Source organism: Epinephelus lanceolatus, chromosome 21 (genome assembly GCF_041903045.1).
Source record: "Epinephelus lanceolatus isolate andai-2023 chromosome 21, ASM4190304v1, whole genome shotgun sequence".
NCBI classification, from domain to species: Eukaryota; Metazoa; Chordata; class Actinopteri; order Perciformes; family Serranidae; genus Epinephelus; species Epinephelus lanceolatus.
In genome coordinates, this window is record NC_135754.1 from 14,695,119 (window position 1) to 14,705,789 (window position 10,671).

Genomic DNA, 10,671 nt, shown 5'->3' on the forward strand with positions numbered 1-10,671 from the left:
CATGAAAACACTAAAACCACCCATGAATTAAAACACACGAACACACACACTGTAGTTCATTTGAGGTAAATGTAAACTTACTAGAGGGCATGTTTTTCACTTAGTTCACCATTTATTAACACACTGATGGTAACAAAGAGGGTAGTTAAATCTGCTCATCATATGTTTTAAATGTAAAATCCCAATTGGTAAACTGACTTTAGCTGTCAGAGAAATGTAATAAAGCAAAACAGCATCATATTTCCCTCTGAATTGTTTTGAATTGGAAGTATAAAGTAGCCTAACATAAAGTAGAAACAGTCAAGCAATGTACAAAATTGTACTTCAGTAGCCTGCTGTACTCAAGGTGCCACCACTGCAAAGAAATCATGAAAGGCAAAAGTCTATTAAACTATAATTTATTGTTTGTATCTGTTCAAGTAAACCTGCTTACAGTACATGAAAAATATGAAAAAAATGTAGCTGATAAATGCAGTTAGTTTCATTGCTGTTGAATAATCTTGAAATAAACATACAAAGAGCCACAGAGAGTGCAGACTGACGAGGAAGGTGGACTTCTTCGGTGCATAGATATTATGGTTCTATTTACCTTAAGGAGGTGAATGGGAGTAAATGATACCAGCAGTAATGTGAAATTTAAGTGACAGTGAAAAAGATGATGTTGTTGCATCTTTCTGTGTCCGAAAAAACTGAATTGTTGCTAAAGTGCCATCTGCTGACACACTGTATTAGAAGTGACATAATAATAAGTTAATGTGTGTTTAAATATGAGGTATTGAAGGAATGTAAGATATTGCAGAGGTGTGGTCTTGTCACTGTGTCACAGGCTGGTCAAAGATTCTTCAGTGGACAGGACGTCCTTCTCAGGCCTTTCTCCCGTTCACGTCACCCACTGACCCGACCTGATCACAGTTCCTGGACCGAGCAGCAGATACAGCAGCTGGAGTGGAAAGTCATAGCTCGCTCTTTACTGCTTGTCCTTACCTGGGATGGAGACAAAAGAGAAATACATATATGAAGTCAGAAAAATGTAGATTCACAATTACACAAAAACTAACAGCTTTTCGAACCATAAGTGTTGCTTTACCATCCTTAAATAGTTTGTGTGCATCTGTTTTTCTCGCTTACGGCCATACCACCCTGAATACGCCCGATCTCGTCCGATCTCGGAAGCTAAGCAGGGTCGGGCCGGGTCAGTACTTGGATGGGAGACCGCCTGGGAATACCCGGTGCTGTAAGCTTTTCATTATCAACACTCACCAGCAGAGGCCGCTGCTCCTTCTTTACCAGAGACACCAAAGAAAAGCAGCACAAGTGGAGAAATTCTGTGTTTTATATTTGGTCGTCTGAACTTATGTGTTCTGTATTGTGATTTTACTTTTTATTTTTTGGTCATTTTCAGTCATCACTTCAATTAGACAGTGGGAAGATGTCTCTGTAAAGTGTGCACTGCTTTTGATTATCACACATTTGGCACTCTGTGAGTTTACATTAGCTTGAAATGAACTACAGTGTGACTCACTTTGGAGGGTTCTCCTTATTTTCTACTTTTGTCTAAAAATACTACCCTGGGTATTAAAGGAATATTTCCCGAATGACCATTTGTATATCAATTACTCATCTCATGTTATGTTGAATTCACAGAGGACAGGCAACCCTTTCTGACAGGTAACTGAATTTGAAGTAAAACTTGTCGATGCTCTCTTCAGAGACAGTAGTGCTTAAACACCTCTGGCCTGCACACCTGCCGATGCCTCACCCATGCCTGTGTTCCTCTTACCTTTGTTGGGGACAAACTTGAGCGAGTGACTGAATATTCAAAACCGTGACACTCCTTCCTCTGGGCCGTCATTTACAAACTCGTGGCCTAGCCCGTTGCCACACTTGCCACACAGAACCTGCGTACATGAAGCACAGTCACATCAACTTCCTGGGTCACATCCTGATGGAACAGGTGCCAATTAAAACCATGTGACCGATGCAGCAGCAGTGAAACAATCAGGGTTCAGAAGACCCTGACCTTGTAGGCAGTGAGAGTCTCCATCATCTTGGTGACACTGTCCTCTCTGATGGTCTCTGTGAAAGCCGGCCAGGGAGACGAGTGGGCGAACTTGGACCGACTGGCGAACAGTGGATGGTTACAGTTGGAGCACACATATATACCTGCAGGAACAGTTAGTTTTAACAGTTGTTGCATTTTTTTCATATCATACCTGAGACACAGAGGGGAGACTGGGGCATGCTTTTCACTCTCCATATTCCTCTGGCATAAATTGTGATAGAATATTTTAACCAGCAGCAAATGGAAGGTAAAGGTCTAGGCTATATAAATGTATATATATATATATATATATATATATATATATATATACATATATATATATGTATATATATATAATGTGTGTTTAATGTACAGAAAAGCTTTATAAAATTAGATGATTCGTCATTAAAGTCACATTGTGCCAACCAGCCAAATCACAGGGTTGCTTGACACTGTTAAAAATTAATCGAACAAGATCCAGAAAACATGAACATTTAATAGAATATCTCCTCATTTAAAAAAACAGCAACAAATATTTTCAAGCAATTCATGGGTAGGAATATTTAAATAATAATTATAGATTTTATTTAATAATAATTAATATAATATATACATATAACAATATAATAAAAATATATTTATATCGTTTTTTATTTTTATTATTATTCAAAATAATAATAAAAAATAAAAAACAATATAAACAATCTAAAATATAAAAAAACAATATAAATGTATTTTTTAAAATCTTTTAATGTAGTCTTAATATCTTAAAATACAGTTACAGTTGCAGCTGTTACTGTTAAAATTTGATAGCACATGTGCCAACCATAGAAATAAAAATAAAATAAAATTCTCATTCTATTTCTTTGGTGCCAACCAACAGTGCACACATCTCATCCAACTTAATGATAAAATTATGTTAGCCAGCTCCCCTCACTGATCACACACTTATAAACTTAGATCAAACTGTAGCTGATTCCTATGACTATTAACTGAGAGTAACACATTTTCAATATCTCTATGTGACACAGTTTTACAATACAAAAGGTTTACAGTCTACCCTCACCAAAAAAGTTTATTTTATGCTACAGTCTCTGTGACCTTTGAAGGACCAGAAAATAGCTGTGTCCCACATTTACTAATAAAAATTTAATAGGCCAATTAGGTCCAATTTTTCTTAAATATGCTTTTCTTTCTTTGTAATACTCAATACATTTATCTCTACTGAATGATTGCTGACTGAATAAGTGAATAATAACAATACTAAATTACTGAATTTCCCCTTTAGGATTAATAAAGTATATAAAAATAAAATAAAATTAAAATTAAACTTCAATTCCCCCCTGAGGAGGGGAAAATCAGTCTTTGGTTGAAGAGCTGAAAACTTGTCAACACAAAGGCCATAACATGTGATGATGGGGTCCAAAATGGTTTATCATAAGAGGTCACAGGCCAAAAAATAAAATAAAAAAGGTTAGAAACACTGTAATAGGGTCATTTTACTTAAATATACCACAAGACTATGGCTAGTTGGTTTTAAATATGAAACAAAATTATATTACTGTTGTATTTTTACAGTAATCATGACTAACAGCTTTATTATTATTATTATTACTACTATTTCTGTTTTACAGCTCACTTAAATCTTACAAACCTTAATTATTATGATGTAAAAAAGAGAAATATTCTCACATACTGTATTGTCACACCACGTGCCCCTCCTCTCTACTCATCACCATGATATTGCACAATAATTGAACAACAATTCTTCATTAAAGAATCTCATGTGAAGCCAACATAATAAACGAAATGTAGCTAAATGTTGTCCTATATAATCCAGACTAAAGGCAGGTTACATCACTTCACTGCTGACCGAACAGCAGCCACAGCCCGCCCACCTGGTTTGAAATGATCCTTGTAGACCTCACCGCCAAAGAATTTACAGAAAGACATGTTGTGGTGTGTGCACGGAGCAGCTGAAGGTAAAATAAACCGTTATCTGTTTCAGTCTGTCTTCAAACGGCCGGACGCTCTCCTGTTTTTCCTCCTCTCGTGTGAAGTGATCCTGGCTGGAGATTTACCGGGAGCTCCGCCCACTGCTGTTACCTGTATTTACCACCAGATGTCAGTGTCTGACCACAGGAGCTGCAGGTGGATGGATGGTACTCCAAGGAGGTATTTACTAGCCCTGTATTCACTGAAAGGAAAGTTCAGCCTAAAACAGACAAATTATTAGCTCCATGATTTGTTTCTGAACAAACATTCACGAGTCTGTCTAATCTAGATTTAAGAGAAAATTGGTTCAAATTGAGACATTAAATAAATCTAAAGATCACAAAAACAAGGGCGCAGGTTTCACTTAAACACGGATGGACACATGAAATGATGGGTTGGGGGTCCTCTCCCAGAAAATTTTTGACAATCAAACACTTAATTTTCCTTTTCTGGTGAATTTTTATGGACCAATTTGTGACTTTTTTCACTATTTTATGGTGTAAATTTCTTTAATTTTGTCAGAATGAAAGTCCTCCACTATTTTTATGTTTTCATTCAGGGAGACAAATCCAGTGTTCTCAAAACCTACACCTATGCGCAAAGAAATACAACACTGACAGTCAGGTCCGCCTGTTTTTACTCTTAGCCATGTTTTCATATCATATTCTGATAACCAGGACTTAAGTTATTTACTAGTTAAATGGCACTGATCATTTGAAATCACAAAAAGATACAATAGACAAGACATGCTTCACTTTTTGTGAACTAGGGTTGATTATATTAAAATCAATGTAACTTTTCACAATCATGTAACTTGTTAGTAATGTGACTCTGTTCTTGTGGGAGAGGAAGTAGTGATGAGTCATAGTGCAGTTATTCCTGACGCTGACACTGTGAGGAGAAATTAGATGCAGAATGACACAGAGAGCCAAACTAACAAATACCGTGAATTTATTTTAGATAGCAGTTGTCATTACAGACAAATGATGTCAGCGCTATCAGTGTCTGGCAGGTTAAAAACTGGAAGAGAGTTCAGATATTGTGTTTCTGTCCATGGCAGGGCTGTATCCTTTATTCATACTTGCAGTAGTGCTTAAGTGCCTCTGGCAGCTCCAGCCAATCGATCGCCATCCTGTGGACAATGTGCTTCTGGATGGCCTTCCTACATAACGTCTGCAACGACGAGACTGAAGGCACATGGAAAGAGAACAAGAAACAAAAAGACAGTGGATGAGCAGAATAAAAGTAGAGAAAAGAAATTATGAAGAAATCATGAAGAAATATCTATTAAAAGCATGAATAGATTACTGAATGGGTTCTTGAGCCTGAGCCTATTAATGTATATAGTGACAGTTTTAGTTCTTGCGGGAAAGTTGATGAAATGACCACAAAAAGACACAAGACGACCACAAAGAGTCATACAACCACTGGAGAGACATAAAGCAACCACAAAAAGATACAAAAGGACTGAAGAAAGACTCAAAATGACCTCAAAGAGACCCAAAATAACTACAAAGACATTCAATACAACTTCAAAAAGACAAAAAACAACGTCAAAAGACACAAAATGACATCAAATAGACGCAAAGTGATCAAAAGAGGACTGTAAACAACTGCAAAGAGATGTAAAACAACCACATAAACACTCAAAACAAGTTCAAAGAAAGGCAGAACAACTTCAAAGAGACACAAAATGACATCAAAGAGATGCAAAATGACCACAAGATGACGTGAAACAACTACAAAAAGATGCAAAAAAACACAGAGATACAAAACAACTTCAAAGAGACATAAAGTGACATCAACGAGAAGCAAAATGACCACAAAGAAATGCAAAACGACAATAGAAAGATGAAAGGCGACAACAAAAAACAACTACAAAGAGATGCAAAACAACAACGAAGACACACAAATCAACTTCAAAAGACACAAAGTAACGTCAGAGAGATGCAACATGACGACAAAGAATTGCAAAATGACTACAAAGGATGAAAAGTGACAACAAAGAGACTCGAAATGACCACAAACAGACAAAAACAACCACAAAGACACGCAAAGCAACTTCAGAGAGAAAGAAAGCAACATCAAACAGATGCAAGATGACCACAGAAGTGCACAAATGATACATATAACATCTCTGAGTCATTTTCGTGTCTCTGAGAGTCTGCGAGTTCTGGATTATCTGCCCAGGGGCCCTTTGTTTTACAATCCATCCATGATTAAATACATCACTGTGACACTCACATCCATACTCCACCTGGACAATCTGGACACACTTAGTAGCAGCAAAGACGTCCACCACAGCGTGCAGAGGCTGGATGGAGGGGATCCCCTTTGCAGACGCTCCCATGTCCTCACCATTGATGATAATGTGCATGTCAGCCAGGCCTCGCCCTTTAGGCACATACAGTACTCCGATGCGGCTGCGTCTGGCTGTGGGAGGCAGAGCGTTGGTCTTATACAAGTCGTCCAATATGTGGCTGTAGCGTCCGGGCCTGCTCCGACCGACCAGCTTGTCTCTGGGGATGCGAACATCCCCAATGTGCAAGTGAGAGTCAGTGAAAAAAGTCTTTGGTTTGCTTATGTTGCCTCCTCCTTCATCTCTCTCACCACCTCCAACTCCATCTTCAACCTCCCCTCGTCCAAGCCTCTGACCCCCACCCAGTCCTCCATCTCCAGCCTCTTGAGCCTCCGCTTCAGGATCCTCTATGATCTTGTTGTGGTTGCGAGTGATGGCAAATACCCAGCTGTCCCCTGAGTCTGTCAGGTCCGGGATGGAGTATTCAGGTACCACGTCTAAGCTCCCGGGGTCCCTGGCGGTCAAGCCGACCCGCAGGTGGCCACACCAGCCCAGCTCCTTATCCTCGATCTCTATGAGAAAAATCTCCCCAGGCCTCAGAGGGTGTTTGCTGAAACACACTCCGTTTGCAAAGCTCTCCACCCTGGTGGCCTTAGTCCCTGAGTGGTCCAGTCTGACATTGGTACCATGGATCGGGTGGAACTCCGTGAACTGGTCAGGAAAGGGCTCCATTTCCAGTTGGACAGCTGTCAACAAACACAACAAACAGAGGCAGACTTACTGAAACTTTCCAATCAGTCTTGCAACGGTTTCAGGCTTTTCCGGCACACGTGGTCACAGCAGAGACACAACAACTTCCACTGACACAAGCAAAGACCCCTGCTCTACTTATCTGTCAGCCACTCAGGGAAGCTTCTGGTGGAGGGCTATTTTTGAAGCTGCATGTCAACAGATGGCAAGGTATGGGTGTGCGCGCACATGTGCATGTGTGTTGAGGGGGGGTGGCTAACACGCACTTGCCCACAGTCACTCACTCACACCAGACATGCACAGAGGTGAGGTTAGTGGGAGCAACAAAGCCCTCCCGGCCACGGTGCTCGTTCAATTTCATGATCCCATGTACTGAAGTAATAGTGTGCGTAATTATTATAATACCATATGCCAGGGAGATATCTTACACAGAAGGCCTCTCATATCTGCACTCTAAATATAGTCATGCTATGCAAATACAGTGTGGATTTCATTCTTATGTAAAGCAGCAATTAAAGTAATAAACCAGGACAGAGGGGGCAGTGGAGATTTAATATGATAATGGAATTACAGCACGAGAATGTGAGGAAGAATTTAAAAAAAAATTTTTTTTAGATACATTATATATAACTGAGAGTAAAGGATCCTGCACACTGTCACTGCTGATTTACAGTAGCTCATATCATTTCAGTCTAAAGGTATCAGATATTTTTATTAGGTCATATTAATTATACAGTATGGTAATTAGGAGCCATGGTATAGCCCTCATTAGTTACATAACAGGTCTAATTTTAACAGTGCTGGACTTATATTCAGAGCCCCAGGACACACCCAATGCCACCATTTCCATTACACTCAATTTTTTGAATATCAGTTGTAGTTGTGTTCCTGCGATGTCTGACAACTCTCTCCGGTCTGGCAGTGTGATACAAGGCAGGCTGCCAGCTGACGTCTGCCTCAGCCTCCTCAGTGTCCACTATCACTATGTAGGTTTTCAGGGTAGGACCTCTGAGCGAGGCTGTGAGAAAAGTGTGTGATACCCTGGTCTGCATCCAGCTGCAGCATCCTCTTGACCAGATCTATTAACAGATGCTGGTCTCTCTGGTGTCCACTCATCTTCATCACCTGCTCAATGCCATCGAGACATCTGAGAATGATGCTCTAGGGTCTTAAATCTCTGACCCAGAGTTTCGACGATGAAGCTGAGTACATTGTAGTTCATCTCCCCAGGGTAGAGCGGGTACCCTGAGGACAGCTGTGCAGCTACATATTGATGACCTCATTAAATGAAATACGCAGCATGACCTCGGGTGCTCTTTACCAGGTGGTCTGCACACAGACACCGGGCTGAACAGCACACAGGACATGCCAGGCCAAAGACAATGAGTTTGACCTTTTCAGTGACTGCTGCAGGCGGTCCAACTATAGCATCGTCCGCTTTGAGAACTGCATGTTCAGTTCCATTTTCGTTCTGAACTCGTCAAATATTATGTCAGTTTGTAACACTGCCAGTGACAAGGTAATATAAGGAGCCCTATAGGCTGGGCAGGAGGGAAGGTGGATGGGTCAAACAAACCCTGGACTTTCACCCAGGAGCCTGCTGTTTCGTCTATACTTCATCTAAACTGCACCTCCACATTTAGTGTTTCTTAGTAACCAATTTACATGTAAAAAAGTCCGTCAATAAGACATTTGTACATTTTAGTGGTGCAGACCTATGAAATTAAGCTCGCTCTCATACCCAGCTTATCAGATACCACTGCTTTGTCAGTGATCTGGGCATTGCCAGTGTTATGGTATAAAATGCACTGGCCGGTGGAAGTCGTTGACACAGCGGCCACCAACCTAAGTCATCAAACATCACCGCTATGGATGTCTGCGGGGCCTCCCTAGTGTAGTGGTTAGAGCACCAGTCGTCCATGCGGAAGGTCAAGGATTCGTATCCTGCTGAGGTCAACGTCAGCAATGGTATGCAGTCACAAGAAGTTCCCACCGCCGAATAAAACGGGATCAGATTCCTTAAGGAGGCTTCAAGACAAAAAAATAATTCTGGATGAAGTCATCAACGAGGCAGTGTCTGAGGCCCATCGTAGACCATCGTAGATGGGAAGGTCCAGATGTAAAACCGAATTCACGTCAGTGGATCTCTGTGTAAATGCCCCGACACACAAAGGCACCTTTCACGGTATTATGAAACGCACTCTGCCAGTAAGGGTGTGATATAAGGAACTTGAAGAAGCCAGTCTTTCACCCTGGAATTTTACCTGAATGTAGAGCCAAATTATGTTTTTTTCTAAACCTTACCTTGTGCTTTTGTTGCTGTTATACCCTGAAGTCCCTATCAAGATCATGTTTCCTTGTTTTCAGTTTTGTTAGTATTTCCTGTTTTATTTTGACATTCACTCTTGTCTCTCATTTCAGGCACTTCACTTCCTGCCCCTGTGTGTTTCCCTGGCGATTACCTGCCCCGCCCTGATTGGTTTCACCTGTCCCTCATTACCCCTCCTCCCCTTGTGCATTTAGTCCACCTGCTGCCCTTTGTCTGTGCCAGTTTGGCTCTGTAGTTTGGAGCACATGTTCATGCTGTTTGTTCCCAGTGTTTTCCAGTTTTTGATCTGATATCTTGCATTTTTTATGCATTCTGCGTAAGCCCTAAGCTTTTGGAAACGTCAAAGTCCTTGTGTTTTTGAGTCCTCTCTTTTGTTGGTACCAGTCTGATAGTTGCAGGAGGAAATAAATGTAAAAATGAGGTGGTTGACCTTCATCCTACATATATTTCGCAAACGACTATATGCATCTAAGGAACAGAAACTGTACATTTTCTATGACAATGGAAGTGTTTTTTGACAAGACACAATGCATGTAACAAGCGTAAATTGACACGCTGTCCCAGAAAATCAACAGCAGATGCAGGAGGGTACCTAGTGTGTCATATTTAGATGTGAAAGTCCACTGATAAAGCCCAATATTTGTCAAGGATGAGGATGAGAACGCTTTGACAATTCCCATCAACCTTAGGTGGGGTAGGGCTGTGACCCACTGGTGTCTGATCAGTTGCAGCTCTGTCATGGGAAGACACTGGTTGTTTCTGTCCTCCATTTTATCGCAGATTCTAGTGCTGTCACAATACTGGAATTTCTAACTCTAAATAATACCTTGAAAAAAATTGACATTCGATACTCTGGGGAAAATTTTGCGGAGGTCATGAACTTTTAAGTTTTTATTAAAAGATAAATATAGAAAAGGCTATAGCAGAATGACTGTCGTAACCATTAACAATAAGAGAGAGCAAGAAAGCACAGTTGTATCAATACTCTGAACAATGAGTATTGAAACCTTTTTGAACATCCAGAATCAATATATATTGATAAATCAATATTTTTGACAACACAGGCATTGATCCTGGAGTTTGAGGCAATTACGATATTTGATAAAGAAAAAGACACTTCACCTAATGATTCTGCTGCCTGGATCCAGACCACGCAGTCATCAGTCAGTGAGAAATCTTTTCATATTATAGTCCTCTTTTCTTAACAACTCTATGAAACTTTCATTATGAGGATGTAGAACAATATAGACAGTATTA

General features: G+C 40.3%; 2 protein-coding genes and 1 non-coding gene across 3 annotated transcripts; 1 reads left to right on the forward strand and 2 right to left on the reverse strand.

The window, feature by feature from the left end:
- Window positions 1-382: 382 nt before the first annotated feature.
- On the reverse strand, window positions 383-4,847 carry msrb1b (methionine sulfoxide reductase B1b). Its single transcript, XM_033610946.2, has 4 exons — window positions 3,940-4,847; window positions 2,021-2,163; window positions 1,781-1,898; window positions 383-984 (listed from the first exon to the last, which is right to left on the reverse strand). The coding sequence occupies exons 1-4, from the start codon at window positions 3,992-3,994 to the stop codon at window positions 968-970; spliced, it is 333 nt and encodes a 110-aa protein (XP_033466837.1). The 5' UTR covers window positions 3,995-4,847; the 3' UTR covers window positions 383-967.
- LOC117247746 (5S ribosomal RNA) lies at window positions 1,123-1,241 on the forward strand. Its single transcript, XR_004500853.1, has one exon. It is a non-coding gene; the product is annotated as a 5S ribosomal RNA (ribosomal RNA).
- Window positions 4,848-4,970: 123 nt separating the features above from the next.
- Window positions 4,971-7,258, reverse strand: neurl2 (neuralized E3 ubiquitin protein ligase 2). The gene is made up of 2 exons (XM_033611066.2): window positions 6,281-7,258; window positions 4,971-5,223 (listed from the first exon to the last, which is right to left on the reverse strand). Exons 1-2 carry the CDS (start codon window positions 7,065-7,067, stop codon window positions 5,108-5,110), a joined length of 903 nt encoding a protein of 300 aa, XP_033466957.1. The 5' UTR covers window positions 7,068-7,258; the 3' UTR covers window positions 4,971-5,107.
- Between the last annotated feature and the right edge of the window lie 3,413 nt (window positions 7,259-10,671).

Coding starts and splice junctions, on each gene's coding strand:
- neurl2 (XM_033611066.2), bottom strand. CDS start 7,067: ATGGAGCCCTTTCCTGACCAGTTCACGGAGTTCCACCCGATCCATGGT. Junction 5,224..6,280: donor TGTCCAGGTGGAGTATGGAT/GTGAGTGTCACA, acceptor ATGTGCCTTCAG/TCTCGTCGTTGCAGACGTTA.